We start from the raw sequence: 24,917 nt of genomic DNA on the forward strand, positions 1-24,917 counted from the left end.
TCCTAACCTCAGTGCTCCCTGCTGTGTGCGGTGACTGCTCACTTCTGCCTCACTTTCAACCGGACTCAGAGAGCATCCAGTGCAGGAAGCATCTGGGGAGCAGCGCCCGCTGTCCCAGGCCTCAGTCTGCTTCCCCTGTGCTTTTCATTCCTTGTATCTTTCAGCAAAGCTTGACACTGGGTTAGAATCTCGGATTCATGAGGGTGGTATGACAATCCAATCCTCAAATTCATTAGTGATCAGGGTCATTCAGATGAAACTACAATTTCACTTTATATCCACCAGACTAGCAAACCAAATTTTTTAAACCTAACAGTACTAAAGTGTTGGTGAGAATATGGAGCAGTAGAAAAATCTGAAAACACTGCTGATGGGAGTATAAATTAGCATGACCACGTGGGGAAATTACCTAGTAAAATTAAATACATACTTTGAGAAACTCTTACATATGTGCTCTAGGCAATATGTATAAGCATATTTGTAGCTTCCTTGTTCATAATAGCAATCCAATAGTCCATAGTAGGATAAATAAACTGGCATATTTATATTAATATGGCAGACTACACAATAATGAAAAAATAAGCAACTGCAACATGCTGCAATATGGATGAACATAACAAATACAATATTGACTAAAAAGCAAGTCAAGATTCAATTTACATAAGATTAAAAAAATGTAAAGTGAAATAATACATTGCTTGGGGATATAAATATATAGGGACAATAACATTTAAAAGAGTAAGGGAAACATTAACACAAAATCCGGAATAACTATTATCTCTGAGGTCCAGGGAGGGGAAGGACCGCAGGCGCTTCTGAGGTCAAGTTCTGTTCCTCCCAGTGGGTGGCAGATACGACAAACAGTCGTTTAGTATTAGTCTTTCAAATGTACATGTACATGATATATACACTTATATGTTTGATATATTTAGCACACATAAGAAAAAGAATAGATTATGGATACATAACACAGCTTGGTAATTCTTCAGAAAGAAATACATAGCAACCTGACAATTTCAAAAAGTTAAAGGATGGTCATCATATGATAATGATTTTCTGGTAAATTTGTATGCATAGAAAAAAAGACTAGAAAGATACAGCAAAATCTTAACCGTAGTTACCACTGGTTTTGGGACAATGGGTAATTTTTTCTTTGTTTTTCTATGTTACACTGTGGGTATTGAACATGTAGTTTTTGGAGTTGTTTTTTTTAGCTGAATTAATCTACATATATAAGCATAGCACTGAATCATGCTACCCAAATGTTTTCTAGCTTTCCAGCAAAATCTTCATGATCATTTTCTCATGTCTGGCACACGTGCTGTATAAACTTCATATACAGAAGTCTCAGCTTTGACATTAAATATAAAACACAACAAAATTTCTCATATAACTTTAACTACTGGGTTTCTATTTTATCCCTAGTCTAACCATATCCTTCTATTATTTAAAATTCTGTTTCTGGTTTTTCTTCATCCTTTTACTTCCTCTCCTTTTGCCAGGAGCATTTTAAAGAAAACTAAAACAGGACCTGGAATACATAGGAAGCATTCAATAAATATTGGTTCCCTTCTCTACCATTCTTAGTCTTGAGCATGTTAACATAATCTTAATTCCAACTCTTAACACTGACTAGTTTCCTTCTTGCCCAAATTTGCTCAGTTTCAATTCAGACTCTATGAAGTGTCAAGGACCAATGGCAACAGACAAAGGAGAGACATGCTTCCATTGTTGCTTGTTCATCAATCTGTCTACTGTCTCTTATTTTTAGCCCCACTGCATTCTACCTTAGTTGTCTCAAGATTATACTAAGGAATCGTTTTACCAATAAAATAGAATAAATATATATGTGCTAGAAAAAAGGTAATAATTGAGATACTGAAATGAAACTAAATACAAATTAAATTATAACTAAATTATAAAAAGTTAGTTTTATGCTCCCAACTTTAAAAATTATAAACATTTAAAATATAATATTGGTTAAATACATAAAACTCATTAAGAAACAATATTACTTACATGATATTGTTACTCTTATGGGCTCTTCCAATGTTTCTACACCAGCGATATTTACAAATGTCATAAACCAATAATTCTTCTGGGAAAAAGTAATTCCAACGCCGAATTCCTAAAATGTAAATAATGTTTCTAAAGCTATTATTACTCTATCAGATAACAGTTAATAAAGAATATGATTTTATCTTTACCTCCTTTAATGCCATTTTTATTCACCAAAGAAAGGACAAATTTATCAATTTCAGGGTAGGGTGAATCCTGAAAACCTTCAATGTTTTCTACTGCAACAAAGAGAAAAATTAATTATAAATTATAAAGGCTAGAAGTTGAGTTAAAATTTTGATTTAAATTGTTGTTTAGTATAGTTAGTGGTTTTGCACGCCCCCCTACGGTTTTCCCCCCTTTTTTTGCAATTTGCCTTCTAAGCCAGTCACGGATTCTTGTTACCCTACAAGGAAGCAGGTAAAATTCAAACTTCTCAAGTCAAATATTAATTTTCCTAAAAAGCATTTATAATCATTTTAATTGCTTTCTTCATTCTGATGAAGAGAAATGCAGCCCCTTACATCCAGGAGCTGACCTAGTACTATAAGCGAGGCCCCTGGTGTTGCTACAAGCTGGCCAGGCACTCACAGCTCAGCCTTTGTGTGCTCCTGCTAATCATAAACTATTTCACAGAACTTCAACATCAGATAAGGCCACTCTGTGCCCATGATGATTCAAGACAAAAATAAGACCACTCTAATCATGTCCGAACACTGACAAAACGAACATTTTCCAAGCCAGAAAAATTACCATCACTCCCCTTATCTAAGTAACTCCTTCTGCTGCTTTACCAATTATAGCCTTTAGTCTGCTTTCCCTCTAGATAAGATTTATCAAGTTATTCAATCATAGAGCTGTCCGTCATAGCACCCAATTCAAAACAAAGCCACATTTCCTTGGACCCTCCTCAAAAGCACCTAACTCAAGCCTGAATCCTATAGTAAGTCCTTTCTAACACCCTTTTACTGAGACATCCCATGGTTCCTATGGGTGGCTCTCCATCACTGCAACCAGAAATACATGGCTTGCTCAATACACGTGTGTTCTCCTGTGGTCTTTAGCTGCAGGGCGCTGACAATTCACTTATATTTTGTATCTAAGAATCTATTGGAATAATTTATTTAAAATCTCATTTAATCTTTAAAGACAGAATAATCTACTTTTCTTAAAATAAAGCCTATATTTCACTTACGAAAGTAACAGACATAATTGGAGAAAATTTGGAAATTAAAGCAGAAATGAAAGAAAGACTCCAAATCAATGTCTAGATCAGAAGAAAATATACATGTAAGAAAATACGTTATCCATATTTTTTAATAAACTTGCGATCATACCCCACATATAATTTGAATCTAGTTTTTCTCTTAATCATAAATGGACATTTTCCACATTACATAGGCTTTATAAATTTAATTAAATGACTGAAGTATTTTACAGTATGTAACCAATCCCATTTTGTTGTATACTTAAATTTTGTTTTTCACTATTATAAATAATGATAGCCCAAAATATGTGTATAAAAATGTGTACTGGAAAGCTTATGTATGAAATCTTAGGAAAAAAACCCTATGTGTTCTTCAGTGTAAGCATGAAGAACATACAGATTTCATGAAAAACTATGCGGTCATTAAAAGAATGAGGAATCTCTCCATATTTTTGGAAGTATAGGAAAAACTCTTCTGGTTAAAAAAGAAACTATTAACCAGGGTTACCCATATTTGATTGTGGACAGAGCAATGAAGACAACTTTTAGTTTTTTATTTTAATATGTGTTTATTTTATACAAACAATCTATATTATTTTTGTATTTTTTTCAAAAACACCATAAAATAAAAATTAGTGAATAAGCTTTAAAAAACATCTTTTTTTACACATTTTACATTTTGGATAGAAGCCTAGTCATTTTGAAAGATCAGTAGTTATAAATACTTAGGATTTAAGATTTTAAAGGCAAAATAGATTTAGTATCCTTAAATTTTCATAGAAAATTAATTTCTTAAAATTACCTGAAGTGCTGGTACTATTAAAATATTCAACTTGTTTTTGTTTATTCTGGGATGTGTCAGATGTAAGAATTCGTAAAGTATCTGAGAATCTGAAGAAGAAAATATGTTCAAGAAACACATTAATATTATACTAGAATTAAAGAGACATGGCTACAGAAAGGAAACAATTTCAACTAGTTCCATATTAAAATCCTTTGCTCAACAGCTAATTGTTCTAAGCCATTTATGCCACATTTGCCTATAAAAGTACCAATCCTACCCATATAAAAAGAGTAGTTTGATGATTATTTAAAATACTGTCCTCAACTAGAGTGAATCAAAGGACTTTAGGATTGCTGAAGCTATAGAATGAAGTATAGTTCTATTCTCCAAACATATAGAGCCTTTGAAAATTTTGTTACAATTTTAAAAGTGTTACTAATAGGAAGAAAAGAGAAGGAAAGAGGAATGAGAGAAAAGGGGAACTGGATTAAATTGAAAAAAAAAGATTCCTTCATAACCGTAAAGAATTGTGCCTTTATTTAAGCAAGAGAACTATCTTATATTTACTTGGGTATAAAAAGACAATTAAAGTAACCCTACTTAGAAGAACTCTATTTCTCTGAAATTGATATTGAAACTATTAATACAAAAGAAATGAGATTTGGTGATCAGGAGATAACCTGTACTTCAGGTTGTATTACAGGCCAACTTCCCTGTACTTCAGGCTGCATTATAGGCTAACTGCGTTGCTTTTCCCCATACCTGATAGAATGTGATCTTTTTCTGGTACCAACAACAGTGGGCAGCAACAGTCATTATTTTTACACTACTAACCTACTACTACTAGAATCTCAGAAACTACTACTACTAACAACTAATATTAACTGAGCAGATACTATGTGCCAGGCTCTACTGCAAATATTTTACACATATAGTTTTAACTTATTTAATCCTCATAAAAACTCCCTGAGATAGATGTTAATGTTATTTCTATTTTGAAAGTAAGGAAATTAAAACTTTGACATTACTTCTGAGTTACGTTATGAAATAAACAGTCCAGAAATATATGAAGAAAAGCAACCCATCTTCCCAACCTGCTAGGTAACCACGGTCAAGTAACATCCAGACACAATTTTCCCTGCAGTAATGTATTCTAAATATTTTTTTTTAATTTATATCTATGGAATTTCTCTTTAAGATTATATCTAGGGAAGGTAAAGGAAGAGCAAGTTAATTTAGCAAGGCAATTTGGTCTGATCCTTATGTTTTGAACTAACAAAAATCGCTAGCCCAGAATCAAGGGGAATGAAGACAAATATTTCTGTTGAAAGATCTTTTATACTTTTTAAAAATGACCAAAACCTGTAAACCCAAATGGTCAACAATAGAACTGACAACATATTAGAATATATCAGTACAACATAAAATTACACAGGGCATTAAAAATTTTATTTATAACTACCCGTTAGCAAATTATTAACTTGGCAAATATTCATGACATCATGTTGACTGGATAAAACAGGTGACATACCATATAACCTCAAAAAATATTTTTTGGAATAAAGGAGTTACATAAATTATATGTATGTGCATATACTGGGGTGCCAAAAAATGTATATGCATTTTAAGAGATGTTATCTATGTATTACTTTTCAAAGTTAAACTGAATTACGGTAGCAATGTGTAATTGCAGAAGTCAAATGTGACTTGTATTCATCTTTTGTTATTGGTTACATATTATTACAATCTTAATACAGTTTTTTTCTGTTTTTAAAATGTGTATACATTTTTTTGGCACCTACTATATATGAAAAAAATGAAATGTTAACAGTCATTATATTTCCAAATGCAGTAAAACTAATTTTTATTTTCTTCTTTATAGAAATATTAATCATTTTAGAAAAATTGAAAAATATATAATTGTAAAAGAATATAAAGAAAATATTAAGTGGTTGAAAATAACTTTTACTACTACGTTTCAGTTAATAAAAAAAACAGTAATCTAAAATTCTAAGAACTTTCTTTTTCTTAAGTTAGAATGAATTTACACAATTCACATTTTAGTACTATACAATGCCATTCACTGCTTAATAAATTTTCATGAGTACACAGTGGCTTAATTCTGATACTATACCTGACATTGCTGATCAAAGAAGAGAGGAAATACTGATTTTCCTTCGAAATATTTGACTGTGTAAGAGAAAATTTGTTATCTTCAGCGACCTCCAAAGCCACGATCTTTCCTATTTTTGATGATTTATATAGCCGAAAGTTTCTATTTCTTGTATAAACTCCTATATCAAAAAATTAATAAAACAATGAGTGCATATTTTCAATGATTTGTTTTTATAGTCAGCAAATATTAATTTTATACAGCATTAGTAGAAGAAATAATTGGTTCTGATTCAACATGGCAACATACTTGTGAAAGATCCCGAACTCACCTTTTCCATAGATACACCAAACCTACAGCTGTATATGGAAGAATTTCCTCTGGGAAAAAAAATCTAAAAACTGGCAGTGTCCCCTTCACGGAGAGTAAATGAAAGGGAAACCACATCAAAGCAGGTAGGAAAGGCTGAAACACAATCTCGCCATAAACCCCACTGCCGGCATGGCAACTCACAATCAGGAGGAAATGGGAACTCAGAGCTTCTCCCTGAGGGTTCATACCCCATTTCAGGAACCCCAACTTTTAAGACCAGCACCTAAGAGACGAGCCCCCCAACACCTGGCCTTGAAGATCAGCTGGGCTTGCATCCATGAAACCCACGAGGCTGTGGCAAACTGAGGAACGGTTCTTAAAGGGCTCACATGCAGACTCACCACCCCAGTCCCCAGCACAGAAGCAGACCTTTGAAAAGTGCCCAGACTTTATGTGAAAGAAACCCATTTGTTAATTTTGAAGTGTTGGTCTGTGGGGTGGGGGCCTGCTGAGATACTCTTTGGGAACGAGGCTGGTCGGTGCCATCTTCCTGCTGTCCCTCCGCCTTGCTAAAACCAAAGGTACCCTTTCTTTTTTTCTTTCTAACATGTGCCATCTTCCGTGCTCTCACCTTGTCTTCCTAAAGGTGGTGGGCACCATCTTTTCTTCTCTTTCCTGTTTTCCTTCTTTCCTTCTTCACCACTGCCATCTGTGTACTCCCTCTCTGTGCTTTCTCTCTCTGTTGTATTCCAGTATCTCCCAGAGGGGAGTTCTACACACATCTGGTGCCCCAGTTTCCCACTCAGGGGATACCCCTTGATCAATTTGCATTCCTGGGTGCCACAGGGCTGTAACAACGGGAGAGACAGTTCCAGGCAAGCTACCACCCACAGGACACAGCACAGAGAGCAAAGTGAAACACACTCCCAGCCTTTCTATGAAAGAGGCTTAACTGCTTGACTTAGAGCTTTGCCCTTTGTGACAGGCTTTGGGTTTGGCACACACTTAGAGGCTACAAAGCTACTCTCAGGGAACGTAGGCCAGGAGATGCTATCTTTGCACTCTCCCTCTACCTCACTACAGCTCACCAGTATGTCCTTGAAAGCAGCTTACACCCTCACCCCAATTTTTGCTACTGCTGCTCAGGAAACACCTCCAGATTGCCTGGCTCTGGTGGCCACTGGGGCTTACACTTCCAGTCCCACAGGATTGTATATATTTGCATTTTTTAAAAGCTGCAGCCTAAGGGTCTGGATTCTAATTGGCATGAATCTAGGTGCTAACTGAGATGCCCTCCTTTGTGACACTGATTGTTCATGGCACACCCGAAACTACTGGGAACTTAAAAATAGCCTGCTTGGACAATCACAAAGGTTTGTGAGACTATCAGAAGCTAGGGCAGAGTTGAACAATAAGGTTTCTCCCTATACAAAGCCGACCCTTCAAGATTGGGAGATGTGGCTGTTTCATATAATCCATAAACCAACAGAGAGTCAAGTAAATGAGGAGACAAAAGAATACATTCCAAACAAAAGAAAAAGATAAAACTTAAGAAAAAAACCTTACTGAAATGGAATTAAGTAATTTATCTGATAGATTTCAAAGTTATGGTCATAAAGATGCTCACTGAACTCACGAGAAGAATGGATGAACACAGTAAGAACTTTAACAAAGAGAGAGAAAACACAAGAAATTACCAAACAGAAGTCATAGGGCTAAAGAATACAGTAAGTTAATGACACACTAAGAGGGTTCAACAGCAGACTAGATGAAGGAGAAGAGAGAATTGGTGAATTCAAAGGAAAGGCAGAGGAAATCACCCAGAATAGCAAAAAGGGAAAGGAATGAAAAAAGTGAAGATAGCCTAAGGGACTTATGGGACGACATCATGGACTAACATTTGCATAATAGGAGTCCCAGAAGAAGGAGCAAGGAACGGGGAGAAAACTCATTTGACGAAATAATGACTGAAAACTTCCCTAACCTGGAGAAGAAAATAGACATACTGATGCAGGAAGCCCAGACATTTCCAAAAAAGATGAACCCAAAGCTGGTTGAATTCAAGAGTCCTGATTGGCCTGTGTATTACCTAACCAGTACTTTTTGCCCAGTACTTTTCCAGAGACCAGAAGCAAACAAAGCAGAAGACAGCACGGCTGAAGAAGCCACCAGTTTGATCGTAGCAGGAAAGCTGGGAAATGGCCCCTGCCACTACCGCAAAGCTCGGCAGCCTAGAAAACACCAGCCTTATTTTGCCATGTAAAAATGCCATTTATACTGTCTGTTTTTAAAATTTATTTCGTCTAATTAAACCGCTCAGCAGTGTTGGAGAGTGCTGGTCCAACGGTCCTCTGTCAAAACTTCCTTGATTCGAATCCTTGCGAAATGTCAGAGCAGAAGCCAGCCAGCACCATTGCCTTCTGGCCCTCAGACAGCCTGGTGCTTCCTTATGTCCCACGGGGTCTTCCCTGAGAACCCCAAGCAGAAACCTGGTAGATTTTCAGTACCTAAGCTCACTGACCACATCCAGTGGTGACTGCGCTGGTGACTACATCCTGTGCAGCAGCGGTGGTAGCAAGAATCCTAAGATGACGAGTGGGCACTGACTAGTCTCTCACAGAAGTACACAGGACAGTCTGACAGAGAACTGTTTCATGTTACTTACCTAGATCGACAAAAAGATGCTTTTCCCCTGTGGTGTTCTTCACAACTAAAAATGAAAGATCGCGACTGCTTTGCTCAGCTGATCCCAGCCTCTCTGGTTTCTTTGAATTCAATGTCCAGCTCTCTCCTATATCCTTATCTGTGGACATTTTACTGAAGGAAATTCCTTGTTCAATTGGTGTTTCAGAAAAATGGGAAAATCCATGCCCTGTTGTCTCTGGAATCCCATCATCATCTTCATTGGCAATTAATTGAAAAGCAGGCTGCAAAATTTTTCTCACAAAATTTCCTAAGGGGGAAAAAAATATGATATATCTAATTCTTTTTTTTTTCCATAAACTATAACTTAAGATCTAGGCACAAATCTACACATGACAATTTTACACCGTAAGGCTTCTTGTTTTTGATTTCCGGTTTTAAAACTGAGTTGCTACATGCCTCTGCTGTTACTTCCTTCCTCTTATGCAAACTTTTACTTTAATTCCCATTGACACAGGAGCTTGGTGTCACTTGTAAACAAATCATCTTAGAAGGGAAATTTAATTTGAGAAGATGTGTCAATGTTGGTAGTATGAGCCTGACCCCAATGTACTGTCACCAAAAAACAACAACACTACTTCTATTAATACAAATTGAGTCCAATTTATCTTCACAATCAATGATTAAAGAATGAAATGTTTATATGAGTAAACAGTGCTGCACAGAAACACTGAGAGAATCTCTGCCATATTCTCCTTCAGTCAGAATGTCAGCAAATTTCTCAAGAGCTTTTTTTCTCTCCTTTACCCTAAGAACGTGGATATTCACAGCCACCAGTTTCAAAGCTGATGTTCCTGTTGCCTGTCCCTACAGCTGGCCCTGAGATGGACTATGGCCTTATAACCAAAGTCCAGAAGTAAAGCAATTAAATACATTTATTGTGTTTCAACATTTCTTCTAAGAGCTCTAAATATCAGTGGTCCTATCTTTACCAAGAAAACACTATGACAAGCTGGAACTTCTTTAAACTCTCATATATTATTTATACCATAAAATCAAGTGATGATTTTGTTAAGTTGCTTCATGTACGACAGAAGTTTAATTTTAATCTTCAAAACTGGGATAGTCTGGGTTTCTCACTTTATTTACCAGGTAGCATGAACACTTAAGTCATAAGATATACGTGCTCTACATTTAAAAATCTTTCTCTAAATGAGACTTAATTACTTCCTTACTCAAAGAAACAAATCCACTATCTTACGAAACACCAAACATCAAAATGAAAGCAAAAGCATTTGATCCTTGCAATAATATACAGACACGATTATTTCTGGAATGAGAACTAATCGGAATGGTAAACACTGAGTGAAAAGAAATCATGATGTATCAAAGGACAACAAAGCAATACAAATATGAATTGATAAAGTTCATTTTTCCTGGAAATGTAAAATTACTCCCACTGGGCGATAAGAGAAGTGAAGCCATGGTTGCAGGGGCCACCAGACCTTTGACCTTTGGCAGGGGGCTGACATGGCCAGGATGTGACAGTATAACTAGCACAAGTACTAGCACAGGCTCTCGCCAACTGCTCTGCTTCTGTTTCCCTGTCCCAATCTTATCATACTCACTTCATCGTTAGTACGGAGACAATTTTATTGGCTGGGAATAACTCAAAAGAATGTATCAATCGTAGAAGTTTCAGGTCCTTCGCAGGTTGGCAGAAGAGTATTTTAGGCAGATCAAATGTAGACATTTTGCTAACATTCTATGATCTCACACCCTTACCCTATTTCCCCTTTCTGAAAGGCTAACAACTAGAAATGTCACCAAGAGATACACTGAAGGAGAGGAACTGATGGGGAAAATTTGGACTATTCCACAATCTCTGCATCTCTAGCTCTAGCAGTTCATAATCTCGGAGACAAGAGCCCTCATAGGCATCCCATTTACCAGGTCTGATTATGTCTCCTCCTCTAGCCATACGACACTGCCAGTGTGCCCCAAATAACTCGTACACCCGTCTCCATACCTGTGCTTATGCTGTCCTCACAGTAAAGCCTTCCTTCACTTTGTCTACATGATGGAATTTTATTTCCAGCCCAGCTTGAATGCAACTGCTTTCAGAAGATCTATGTAGCAGAAACTGCTAATTATCTGACAAATTTCTATTCTCCCCTTCTTCCCCAGCAACAAATCTCGATTTTTAGCCTTGTGGTAGGAGTCACAGAGCAAACTATGAGGAGTGAATAGGAATCAAAGAACTATCTAGCTTAGGACTCTTCTTCCACGTCCTGCCAGCAGAGCCCACTTAATATTCATTCATTCATTCATTCATTCATTCATTCAACAAATATTTATTAAATGTTTACTTGTGCTTATCACTGCTGCTCCTGTTACTGTTACAATATTATTGATAAAGATATTATGTGATACGCTCTGGAAGTACAATAGTGAATAAGAAACAGTCCCTGCCCGAAAGAAACATTAAATGGAATAAACAAACAAACAAAATGGGAAATTACCTCAGGAAGTGGTGAATGCTGACACAATAAACACTGGGCACTCTGTGCAATCAAAAGCAAATACCTAAGTTTTAGGGTTTGACAGAAATGGCTTCTACACTGAGTCTTAGACCAGGTGAATTGGAGGCATGTCCATACAGACATGAGCATCAAAAAGTGCAAAGACTCAGGGACTAGAGAAAATGTGGCCCTTGCGGGAGCTAAGTAAAGGGTAGAGTGAGAACAACGGAGTGTTGAGAGAGGAGGTTAGAGCACAGCAGGCCTCACTGTGCAAAAGAAGACATCTGGATTCTGTCCTGAAGGCAATGAGTAATCTTTAAGGGTTTGAGGCACTCAAGTGGCATAATCAGATCACTGGCTAGCTCATTACATAAGTAAACTGAGAGACTTACACAGCGGTGAAAGATGACACCAACACTTCTACTTGGGTGATTGGGTGGATGGTGGTACCACTCACCGATATATGTATCACAGGAAAAACAGCTAGTTTTAGGGAAAAGATGAGTCTTGTCTAGACATGAGTGTCTGTGTGGGGAGGCAGTTGGCTGAATGGGTCTGGTGTCGAGAACGATCTTGGCTGAAGATAAAGATTTGAGTCTTCAACACATAGATGGTAATCCAAGCCATGACAGTAGATGACCATCAAGGTTACAGATAGAGTGAACGGAGGGACAAGGGTGAATCCTACAAATACTAATATCTAACGGATAAAACAAAGAGACCAGAGGGAAAATGTCCAACTAGGCTTACAAAACGGGGAGATAGTAAGGAGACCTACCTGGGTACATAGCACACTAGGTGCCTGACTTTTACCCCAGTGCGTTAGTGACTATATGATGTCTTTTACCCTAGGTACCCTTAAAATTGTCAGGCGCCTGTAGTTCTGAAATGGATTACCTGTTACTTGAATTTCAGTCAATGATTGAACTTCAGTCTGCTGTTTGAACTTAAAAATACTGATCTACCCATGCTTTGATAAACACTCAGGATTCTGACCTCTATTTAGATCTTGGGTTTTGGTGTTCCCATTCTGTGTATTTGTTTCCCTTTAAACTGACTTCCTTTTATACTTGAGACTCTTATCTCTAAATTTCCAGTCTAGAAACAAATACTCTGGTTTCATTTTCAGGCATACACATCTAGACTCCTTCTGAACCCTAAGGTTTGGTCTTTGACAATAAATAAGCCTTCCTGGATGTGGCCTGGAAACCAAGCCCCAGTCTCATGTACAAAAAGCTAAGGCTGAGAAAGAAAGTCAGAAATCCAGCTCTGAGGTATCACAGATAAGACGTGAATTAAGCCTCTCATGTGTTAACCAGGAAACGTCAGCAATGACTCCTACTGGAGCAGAAACCAGAGCCAAAGCATGCACGGCCATCACAGTAGCTACAGCAAGAGGCACTAATACCAAGAATGCACTGCGTCAGCTGATGTGTTTAAGATGTGCCTAGAATAGGAACACAGGTCTAGAACTAAAGGCAAATCCTGAAAATGTGAAAAATCATGTTTCACTTTTTTAGGATAGGTTAACAACCATAAAACCTGATAAACACTTATAAAACTTAAGAAAAAAAGGAAAATGTGAGCTTTTAATATAACTCCATGACTTTTTAAAAAACAACTTACCAACATGAATGTTATCTTTAAATGCCACATCATGGAGTTGAAATATTAAATGGCGGCTAAATTTTTCATCAGTGCTAGAATCCAAGTTGAGAACATCTTCAGCTGAACAATTAACCCCATATAACTCTTGAAGTGATTTACAAACATGCTAAAAACACAAGTAAAATGAAACAAATAATTAATATTTTTAAATTTGTTTTTGTTTTAAAATTTTTCCCTGAGCAAAATTCAAATATCTTGGTATAATTAAGTATAACTCGTTTTTTATTTTGACTTAGTATCAGAATATTTATTATATAATTTTACCAACTTACTTATGTATTGAAACATACATATTTAAATTATTTTACATGTTTATGTTAAAAAATTCTTAGACTCTGTGGATTAAAGTCCTCTTAGAAGTTGAACAATTTACCTGATACATTAATCTCCTCTAAAAGCAGAACAAAAATATTTATTTCTTGTAAGCATCTATTTAAGTATCATGTATGAGTTAAAAAGTCATTAATCCCATTGTTTATAATTTTAGTTTTCAGAAAGCTCCTTAAGCATATCGAACCCAAATCTACCTCCAAGAATACGGCCTTTGGGGGTAGAGGATGCTGATATTGAAGACAGGTACACATTATCAGAAGGCAGCAAACGGGTTAGGAGCACGAGATTTGGAGTCTGAAAGATATAGGTTTGAGTTCTGGCTTTGCCATTTACTAGCTCTGTGACTTTGATCAAGTGCAAACCTTACCTTCCTCAACTACAAAATGGGATATTAGGACCTAACTTGGGATATTGTGAGAATAAAATTGAAAATGAGAAAGAGTTAGCACAGTGCTTGGCACATGTAACTGCTCAAAAGCTGTACAGCCATAGGACAAGTCACTTCTCTTGAAGTTTCAGTCTTCTCATTTGCAAAACAAACTTACGAAGAATTACAATGCAGGGTAACCTTGAGATTAGCAAAAATGTTTGTAAACTGCCAAGAACTTAGAAACCTATTAGTTATGGAATAAATTATATTTATTAATGTTGTTTGGCATTATTATAGCACACTCCCCCACCACCTCGCCTCCCCATGCTCTCTGATCTTACTTTTCTTCAGTATAGTCTCACTTTCTCAGAAAAGGCTTCCTCAATTTCCCTATCTACATCAAATTCCCCCTATAAACTATTTGTAGTACTCACACAGCTACAATTTTATGTTAGTTTGTGTGATTATTTTGAAAACTGTCTCCCCTATATTACAGAGGCTATACTTCACTATCTGTTCTCTCCTGCTTCTGTGGAAATGGAACCCTGATGATTACCTAGGTACAAGCCCGTCCAGAATAAAGACCACATTTCCCACATTCCCTTGCAGTAAAGTGTGGCCATGTGACTAAGTTCTGGCCAAAGGGATGTGAGCAAAAGGAAAAGTAACTATGCCACTTCTAAGTTATATTCTTAAAGGCAAGGGACATGCCCCTCCCCCACTTTCTACTGACCAGAAGGTAGACATAGGGACGGTGAGCCATCTCGGACAATGTAAATAAGGGCAGCACGTTAGGAACAGCAAAGCAACAAGCCTAGTCCCTACTACAATGGAGCCATAACCAGATAGTACATGACGGAGAAATAAATTTCTATCTTGTTTAAGCCACTTTAATTTTAGTTCTTTATTACAGCAGCTAAATCTATCCTCATTTATTTTCCTCCATTAGGCTACAAATTCTATGAAGGCAGAAATCATGTCTCTTTGGGCTAACCATTATATTCCTAGTGCCTAGGCAGTTACACTTCGTAGAGGCTGAAAAACTTTTTATAAATGAATAAAGTCTAGTTTTAGACTTTTGGAGGTATACAAAATAAGTGTAGTAAGTCAGGAAATTATGATTACTTTTATTACCTACAATGTTTTCCTGCCCAAGTTAAACTTTAAACAAAATATTAAGTTATTTAAATATTTAAGTTGTAAAATCCAGAAGTTAAAAGTATATGACTATTTGAGCAATGTTACCTGTCAACTTAGTTTTATAAAGTGCTTTATAAAGTGCACCAGGATTCATTCCATTTGGTGGAAGTGGCAACCTGAACTTTGTCAGTGAAGTCACTGAATCAAAGGGCAAAATATATTATCACTAGTAATTATTAGACAGTTATTTATTAACCATCTGTTAAATTAATGTAAGAGCTAACCTAATTTATACCTCCTCACAAAGAGACTAAGGACATATACTTACTGGATTATGTACCTGTTACCAACAAAGTAACAAGTGAAATTAACTTCAATATAATCATTTATGAAGGTTATATTTAATTATATTAAATAAAAGTAATCCTAATGACTCTTCTACCAACATGGCAAACATGTTAAATCAAAATTTTAGCTGTATAATTTTAAACTCATATTTCTACAACTCTCTCCAACTTTTACTGATGTAGATTAGTTGTTCAAGACTAATCTGGATAAGACTGTACAAAGAATCAGGAGGAAAAAGCTTTCAAAACCTATGTGATCGTCATCACACCTGTGCTTATTAATCCATGTTACAAATGGCATTTGCATTGGTGTTGACTCCATTAGGGACATTTCTCGTTTCTAATACAATGTGGTACTTCTTCATTCATCGTATCACCATATTAAAGTACCAGTGAAAATCTCTGAATCTCACAGAATGTAGGTCACAGAGTCTACACAATGAATCTTACCTTCGACTATAGAAGTGTATCATACACCAGAAAAAAGTCAGTATCTATGAATTATGAAATACATAATTAAGGTTAAAAATTAAACACAATTTACCAATTATAATGAAATAAAATATTTAAATTTATTTTTAAGGGCCCAATGGCTATTTTAAGAAAAATATAACTTTTTGCTGTTATTGTTTTTTGGGGGATAGGAAGACTTATGTATATTTCTTCTGCTTAAAGCCAGGAGAAAGCTAACATTTTCTAAAAATAGTATTTGCATACATTTTTCAAATGAATTTAAAATACAATACATAAAGATCCAACATAATCAGATATTCTTTACCAAAACATTTTAATTTGGATATACTTTTAAAGTTATAAAATGAGGCTACAGTTAACATTTAAAAGAATAATCAATACATGTTAATACCTACTCTGAGGCCAAAAAATAATCAATATAATTTTAATACAACTTAATGCATTAAGTTGTACAATCTTAAAAGATTTTATAAACAAACTTAACAGAGCTTAGTTGCATCATCCCATATGATTCCTTTTGTTAGTAACTTCCTGATTGACACTGCTAAATCAAATATGTACACTAGAACTACACTCTTTTCTCTTTGTTAAAAACAGTGATGATTCTGTTTCTAGATCAAGGTTTGCCATTAAGTAGGAATAGTACCTTGCATAAAAAGTAAGTGTCTCTACACCTTAGTTACCTCATTTATGAGAGTGTGAAAGGGGTTCCTGACCCCAATTCCCGTGTGCATGTGTGTGGAGACTTCACCACACCAATACACAATTCTAGAACACCAGCAGGATGTCTGAGAATTCAACTCGAGTCTAACAGTATCTACCCAGAGGTAGAATCATATTCCACAGGTAAAGAACTCAGTCCTGCAAGACCACCCTCCACTAGAGGTGCCAGTCCCAGGCCCAGGTTGTCACCTGTGCTTCTGACCAACCAGCTACAAACTGGAGGTTCCAACGACCCCCTCCAATTCAGGATGCCAATCACAAATCCAGGTTGTTGCCTGTACTTCTGACCCACTGGCTATAAATCAGAGGTCCCCACAATCCCCTTCTTGGGTGTGATTAGTTATGCACCGCGGAACAATGATTCTGTCGACAACAGACCACAAATATGACAGTGGTCCCGTAAGATTATAATGGAGCCAAAAAATTCCTTTTACCTGGTGACATCATAGCCGCAGTGCAACCCATAGCTCATGTCAATGAGGTGATGCTGGTGTAAGCAAACCCACTATGCGGCCAGTCATATAAAAGTATAGCACATATAATTCCATGCAGTGCATAATACACGATATGATACACAACTATGTTACTGGTGTATGTATTTACTATACTATGTTTTTTAATTGTCATTTTAGAATGTACTCTTTCTACTTATGAAAAAAAAGGTTCCTGTAAAATAGTAAGCCATGTTACATCAGCAGCAGCCTCATACATCTCTTGTTTACTGCATCTCTTTATTGCATCATTTTCCTTGTGGTTGACTTAATCTCGTGTTGTTTTGTACAGCACCATGCTGCACAGGCTTGTATTCTCGGAGCCATTTCTCCTTCTTAGAAGTTTACTCAAAGACGTGATATTAAGAAATAAAAGTCAAAAAGAAGAGTAACAAGAAACAGGAGGAGAAACACAGGACCTATGTATTACATAGGCTGGATTCACTTGAATGAATGAGTGAATAAAGAGACATACAGATCAGTATCAGGAAAAAAAAAACCTGAGTTTGTAATTTACCTCAATGAGTAATGCAACCATCATTTTTCCATCAGCTTCTGGATTGGCAACTTTATTAAATTCCAAATCAAAATAGAGCTTGCACACAGCATTTTCAGGAATGACTTCATAGCAGTGTAAGAGATTTTTTCTGAATTGAAAAATTCATAATTGTTAGGTTTATATCTTATACCTTTTAAGTCACAGAACTTAATCTCATATCTCAAGATACTATATTAACTGTGATTTAACAACATAACTATGACATAGTGAAGACATGATAACGTGAATAAGTGCCTTAGGTTTATGTATCATAGTATGTGACATTATGTAACATGGTATCAAACAAGATGTGACAATCATATTCTGTAACATTATTTAACTGAAAAATGTGTTCAACTTCATACTGCATACTGTTGTTTATTCACAAGTGATTTTGATATTATATAACACTTCTATATTTGTTTTTGGTGTCACCACGAAGCAAATTTTGAGAAACAAAACTTTCTCAAACTGGGATCCCAGAATCACATATTCTTGGGATTCCATGAATGGTTTTACGAAAATTTTTCATTTTCATAATTTCATTTGGAAATAATATTATTTTAAAAATTAGTTAAAAACATATTCAGAATAACCTGACTTCAGTGAGCTTTCATGCTCACACTTGCAGTTACATTCTTGCTGGCATCAAAAGTTATGACTTTAACACAGTATAATAAGAACAGATGCTACTGACTCGATAAGTAAGCTGTGCTAATATAATTAGGATGCATTCTATACAAATACAAGGCTTGTAGTCATTTGAACAAGGAAAAGTGGTGGGGGAATTGTGTCATGATGTGGCCCAGGTAGTATAGGAACTCAAAACACACGCACACAATTTTTTTCTCCCAACACCTGGGAAGATAATTCAATGTTGCTATGTCAAGGAAGCTCCAGAATTCTAGTCTCATAATAAAGGAGTACCTAATTATGTGATTGGAAACTATCTAAGCCAATTCAGCCTGAATTAACTTCACAAATACTACTAGAAGAAGGAAATGTAACATTAATGTGTTGTCCTTTACAAACTACTTACCGGGATTTATAATAAAACCAAAGTTGAACATACGTTGTTACAAGGTAAATACGTTGTCCACTGCCCACTTTGCATTCCAAAGCAAATACATGAACATCCTTTATAAGATCAAAAATAGTATTTAAAAATTAATAAAATGAAAATCTAAAATCGACTATCGTTATTAAATATTCAGAGAATTTTACTATTCTAATTTTTTAAAACTGGAATTTGAATATTTGTATTATTAAAAACAAAAAAAAAATAATCACTAGATCTATGACAATCAAAATTTAGTTATTCGTACTTACTTACTTTTAGTCATTCAAGTAATACATGTCCAAGGCAGAAATAATTAGAATATCCAAATTAGAAACAGGAAAAAAAGGAGAAAAGTCACTTTTCAATCATAGTTTGACTTCCTAATATAATGTATTTACTAGTTTATGAAATTAACCTTATTTTTAAAAACTCCTTAAACATTATTACAAATGATTTGGGCTAAAATTGATAAATTCTCTAGTACACATAAAAACGTGGGAACCAATTTTTAAATGGAATATTTGTAAGTTAATCTTAAAAGTTTAAAGAAAGTTTTAAAATGCTTAACTTTAACAAGGAACTATAAATTGTCTTTTCTATGAGCAACCAGGCTTCTTAAGATTAATTGCTGTGGCACTGGATGTAACTGTTTGTGTCTGCTGCCATAAAGAGTTTCTTCCAATAAAATACACAGGTTCTTTTGTTTCCACTTAGCTAAAGATAGCTATTGAGCCTATACAGGAACTAAACTTCCATTTTCATTACATCATAGGAGGACTAAGTTCCCTGACACTATTAAAAATCTTCAGATAAATTGTATAGACTGGTGATTGGTTAAGTCCAGCAATCATACTGCTAGACATTTTAATGCAAGATCAAATGAATCTATCAGTATTTTAATTTCTGATACCTGAATTTGGTTTACACAAAATGAGCATGAAAGGGATTTCTCATATTTCCTACACTATGAGATCTGAGTAAGTTCATCCTTACTAGGAAAAGAAGGGCCTTCCAAAAAAACTGTTAGCACCTGGAGTTTTTATATAGCAACAATAATCAGAATCACAATATATTTTATGCTAGATATCATATACGCATCTTTCCATTATACAGTTGACTTTTGAATACAGGAGGTAGGGACACTGACTATCACGCAGTCAAAAATCCGTGTATAACTTTTGACTGCCCCCAAATTTTACTAATAGCCTACTGTTGACTAGAAGTCTTATCAATAACATAAACAGTCAATTGACACATATTTCGTATATGTACAGGCATACCTCGTTTTATTGCGCTTTACTTTGAGCTTCACAGATGTGTGTTTTACAGATTGAAGGAAAGACCCTCCATCAGCAAAAAGATTATAATTAGCTTTATTGAGATACATTATTGTGGTGATCTTGAACCAAACCCACAATATCTGTAACATATGCCTGTATTATATACTGTATTCTTACAATAAAGTAAACTAGAGAAAAGAAAACGTTATTAAGAAAACTCATAAAGATAAGAAAATACATTTACAGTATATACTGAAAAAAATCCAGGAACCTGCACAATTCAAACCCATGTTGTTCAAGGATCAGCTGTACTTCTTTATATTTCCCACAATGCCCAAAAAACAAATGATGTGAATTACATAGGCTTTTATATTTTTGAGCACCACACTCTTTGTGAGGCTAGCATGTAGCAAGCACTTCTTCCCACTTGCCGAATGTGTTGGAAATTATGATGAAGCCACTCTACTACTTCAAAGCACAAAAAGAGATAGTAGAAAAATAAATACGTGTGCTTTGCACTCTGATTTAAGTTTTAGAGCTTATTAAATCTAAACTATAATATTTGAGATATTTTCACTTCCTATTGTTTAAATTCAATTCTCCTTTGCCTAATTTTGTCCTTAAAAATCTCCTGCTCCACTCATTCATGTTCTCATATTTCTGTATTGTTTAGTTTTACTCTTAAAACCTTAGTTATTCTATTATTTTCAGTCCATGAATATGGTTACTTTTCCTTTAAGTATTGCTTCATTTAACTGTAGTTTTTTAAAACTACTTCGCACACTAGATATGTCATTCTTTTTTCATTACTAATATAAAATAAATGGCTAATGATTCATAGGGATATTTTTTTCCTAAATAGTGTGATATTAAGAATGCAATTAAATTCTCTTGGTAGAGTATGTGGCCTGAAATAAAGACAAATATTTTTTGCTTTTTTAAAGAAATCTTAAGTTATAGTAGCTCTAAAAAAAAATAGTCAATGAGAATATTACCTCTTTACAGTTTTTAACAAAATTAAAAGCTTGAGTTTGCCGAGGAAATAGTTTCCAAATGGAGGGTGGTTCTTCTGGCTGGGACAACCTGGGTCTGTACACTGAGAACAATGGTTTCCTCTCATAGTGAGATGCTCGTTCTTCAATTCGCTGCAGTTTTGCTTCCCATTTTCTCTTCATTGGTTCAGAAGTATGGGGAGGCTAAATCTTATCCCATGTAAGATTTCTACCAATTAATAGGAAAACAAACAAAGGACATCAGTGTCTTTGTTTAGAATATATTTTGTTTAGTAAAATTTCAGATGAAAGAGAATTACAATATTAGCTAGTTTTAGTTTGGGATGTCTATGGTAATCATAAGTATGAATTTAAAAAGGAATAAATAAATCTTAACTTATGTCTGTTGATTTAATGACTGTATTTGTATAGTAATTCAATGTGAATGATTATATTTTAACATTTGTTTATGAATGACATGTTTTTGTTTGCATACAATGCTTTCATGTTAGCCATACAAGGTAAGGGGCCAGGTAACACTTTTCCAATTTGGGATTATGGTTTACTTACAAAGGAAAAATGATAGGTTTTCAGAAGAAAGGAGGGGAAGTTTCTGAGATTTTAGAAGGGGGAAGGCTTTTATTGTAGATAAAAAATGGCCATAAATTCTTAGCCATTCCTCTCATCAGGAGATGCCATTTAAACCCACTCTCATACTGAGTCTGGGTTTGCCCAGGTGACTTGCTTGGACCATGTCTCACTGACAAATGGGAAACAAGGAGACATTTAATAAGTGCTTTTGCATTGGATTTGGCTATCTTGGACACCTTCCCTGAGATTGTCATGCTATAACTCTGGCCTCATAGAGGATAAAAGCCATCTGGAGAAGAACCAAGGAACCTCAGCTAACAGCCAGCACCAACTATTTCAGATTTCTGAGTTAAGCCATTTTGGATCATCCAATCATCATCTGAATTCAATATATGAGTAAGCCTGAGTTAGTTTAGGCGAGATCTGCCAAAGAACTGCTCAGCCAACCCACAAAACTATAAGAAAAAGAATTGGTGGTTTTGTGTTTGTTTTTTTTAAGCCAGTAAGTTTGGGCCTGGTTTTTACACAGAAATAACCAATAACTGAGTTTCCCTCTTCATTAATATCTTCTATGTCATAATATATCTATGTAGAAAACAAGTATGTTAGTTTTTTTCAGTGAAATAATAATATATACTAAAGCATTTGAGGGTAAAATTCCTATTTACCTTTGGCAATGTCTTTCCAGTACTTGCACTTATCAAGTTGATAAATATTCTCTAGAATTTTAGCAGAAAACTCTGTGACAACACAAACCCACTGGCAAATGATATATACTCCCTGAATGGAAAAATATCCCTAAAAGATTGAGAGGATAGGAATGTCATGACATGGCTAGAAATAAAGGCATATTATCCATAGATTTCAACTATAACAGACTTAAGATTCTTCTCTGTGACACCTAATCCACATGAAAATTATAAATTACAAACCAAGAAACAAATATAATTCTAAGGGTGTCAACATAAATTTCCTAACAGATACACTTACGAAAGGAATGTAATTTCATTCAACTGAAGAGATGGGGCAACTTTTAATACAACTGCTTTAATTTTTCAATACAAAATGATACAGCCCTTTATTGCTAGATTCTGAGTATTCAGTTCACTTTAATCTGCTTCACATAAAGATAAAAATTCCCTACATTTAGATAATCTAATTGGGAGAAACTGACGTTTTTCCTATGAAATTTATTAACTTTTAATAAAGCCCACTGATTAGTTAATGAAGAAAATAAACACAGAATGCAATCAGATGTGAATTTTAGCTCCAGTACCTAATAACTGACTAGGACTAACCATGTGGATCTTCACACTTAATGACGATGACATCAGGAAATTTTTTTTAGATTTTGTAAAAATATTGTTATGACCATGGGAGTGAGTAACTGAGAAAACCATGAATGTCAAGAGAGAGAAAAAGTTCAGTATCTATTATGCTCTCCTGGTCTTTACACAGTTTGAAATTTTTAACAGCTGGATTGAGGGTTAGAGGACAACTGGGGCTTGGAGTGTTCCAGCGGGAGGGCTGAATGACAAAAGCAAAGGAAATGAAGAACAGGAATTCATCTGTATTTCTCAGCCCTTATCCTCCAGAAATGCTTTCAATTCCTGGTGGGGAAAGAGTTCTTTCTTCTCTATAACCATACATCAAAAAACCCTTTCCACATAGGGTCCATAACTACCGATTTTTGGTAACAGTTTCCAAGTTCCAAAGAAAAATATGTATTGTATTTTAAAATAGTAAGCCTATTGTTTATTTCTAAACATTGCGCCAGAATTTTTATTTAACCATGTTTGAAACTGATTTTACAAGTAAAAGGGGTCAGGCTAGAAAAAAGGCTGGCTTTAGTCCTTTCAGAGAGGGGGAGGTGGGGATGGACGTGGAGAGATGACTCAGAAAGCCAACCTAAGTAGCTCTGGTTTCCCTAGGTTTATGCCTAGACTTGCCCAGCTATGACACTTGATAGCCTGACTCCCAGGAGCAGCTGGACTAGGGGGCACATGCTTCGTGATTACTGGCTTCTAGGGAGATCTGAAACCTGCCTTGCCATAGCTCTCTCTAGCCCAGTTCTCTTGGTTTCTTTCTTGTTTTTGTCTAATCACAAGTCAATTCTTATTCCCCAACTCCAGCTTCTCCCTCTGCCCTCTGAATGGATTCATCAGTATTTTGTGTTTTCTTGCATACGTGTTCTAGTTCTAGTATTTAGTAAGGTTCTGTTATTTGGCAAGGTTTTCTTAATCCCTTTTATGGCCTCTTGGAATACAGTTATACTATTTCTCCCACTGCTAAAGTATTCATAATAAAGTATGTGATTAAAATTCATTTACAGTAATATTATTATATAAATGTACATTCCAGATGAATGACACCTTAAAGAATTAAATAAAACGAATTAACTGAATTTTCTTTTTTTCCCCACTTCAGTTCACTTTGCCTCTCTATGCTTGAACAGAAGTAACTCATATTTAAATTTTCCAAAAATCTCCTGTAAGGATAAGACATACTGTTCTTTTCCGGTTGCCCCTTTCTACTATCCCCACAGGATGTCCTATGCAAAAAGCCTAACTCTGCCAGACCAATCACCCCTAAGTCCATTTGCATAACTTTTCCAGGGGCACTCGTGAATGATTCAGAGCGTCACTCAATCCACACTACAGTTTACCTCAGGAAATCCAAACTCTCTCCAGAATCTAGCCCTAAACCACTTGTGCAGTTTATGTCTTACTGTTCAGCCCTCTCACCAAATGAATGATAATGACCAGTCCCCGCACCTGGCCACTCCAAGTGCCCCTCTTTCCTGTTTCTCTCACCTGTAATACCCCACTTCCCTTTCCCAATTTCTTCCCCTTCAAGGGCAAGATCAAGTTCTGACCCCTAAGACCCTTTGTAAAAAGAAATTACTAGGTTAAGAAGACAACTGTTTGTGTCTCCAGCCAACTGTTTGATATAATCAAAGTCTCTCTAGACTAAGTAAATTCGTGTAATTTACACAGAAAAAGAAAACTGCTGCTGTTGCTTTAACTGAAGCATCATTTTGGTAAGACAGTTTAGCACAGGAAGGGGTTTGGGTATCACAGTGGGGTAACAGGACTTGTTCAACTACACCAGCGCCTTCCTTATGAATAACCGCACGTTGAACCACTGTTTGGGTTTGGGAGTAAGTCCCATTCTTCAGTTTTACTGCAGCAAAAAAAAAGGGACTGCCAAACATCCGTCCTCTCTCAACTTGGGAGGGATTAAGAAAGGCCTAAATTTTATTCCTGGGGTC

General features: G+C 35.6%; 1 protein-coding gene across 7 annotated transcripts in view; it reads right to left on the bottom strand.

The window, feature by feature from the left end:
• Positions 1–24,917, bottom strand: part of PRIMPOL (primase and DNA directed polymerase) — a 33,348-nt gene that overhangs the window by 7,283 nt on the left and 1,148 nt on the right. For 4 of the 7 annotated variants that reach the window (XM_033104868.1, XM_033104869.1, XM_033104866.1 and 1 more), the window contains exons 2-10: positions 21,059–21,284; positions 18,763–18,860; positions 17,703–17,832; positions 13,266–13,413; positions 9,140–9,427; positions 6,184–6,343; positions 4,068–4,156; positions 2,208–2,297; positions 2,020–2,128 (exon numbers count right to left, since the gene is read on the bottom strand). In XM_033104868.1, coding sequence (XP_032960759.1) covers positions 2,020–2,128; positions 2,208–2,297; positions 4,068–4,156; positions 6,184–6,343; positions 9,140–9,427; positions 13,266–13,413; positions 17,703–17,832; positions 18,763–18,860; positions 21,059–21,238 — 1,292 coding nt within the window. In that variant the 5' untranslated portion in view covers positions 21,239–21,284. Of the gene's footprint in view, positions 1–2,019; positions 2,129–2,207; positions 2,298–4,067; positions 4,157–6,183; positions 6,344–9,139; positions 9,428–13,265; positions 13,414–17,702; positions 17,833–18,762; positions 18,861–21,058; positions 21,285–22,314; positions 22,436–24,917 lie in introns of those variants that run through there. The other 3 variants (XM_033104865.1, XM_033104867.1, XM_033104864.1) reach the window with 2 other exon arrangements.

This window comes from Rhinolophus ferrumequinum, chromosome 4 (genome assembly GCF_004115265.2).
Source record: "Rhinolophus ferrumequinum isolate MPI-CBG mRhiFer1 chromosome 4, mRhiFer1_v1.p, whole genome shotgun sequence".
In the NCBI taxonomy this organism is placed as follows: Eukaryota; Metazoa; Chordata; class Mammalia; order Chiroptera; family Rhinolophidae; genus Rhinolophus; species Rhinolophus ferrumequinum.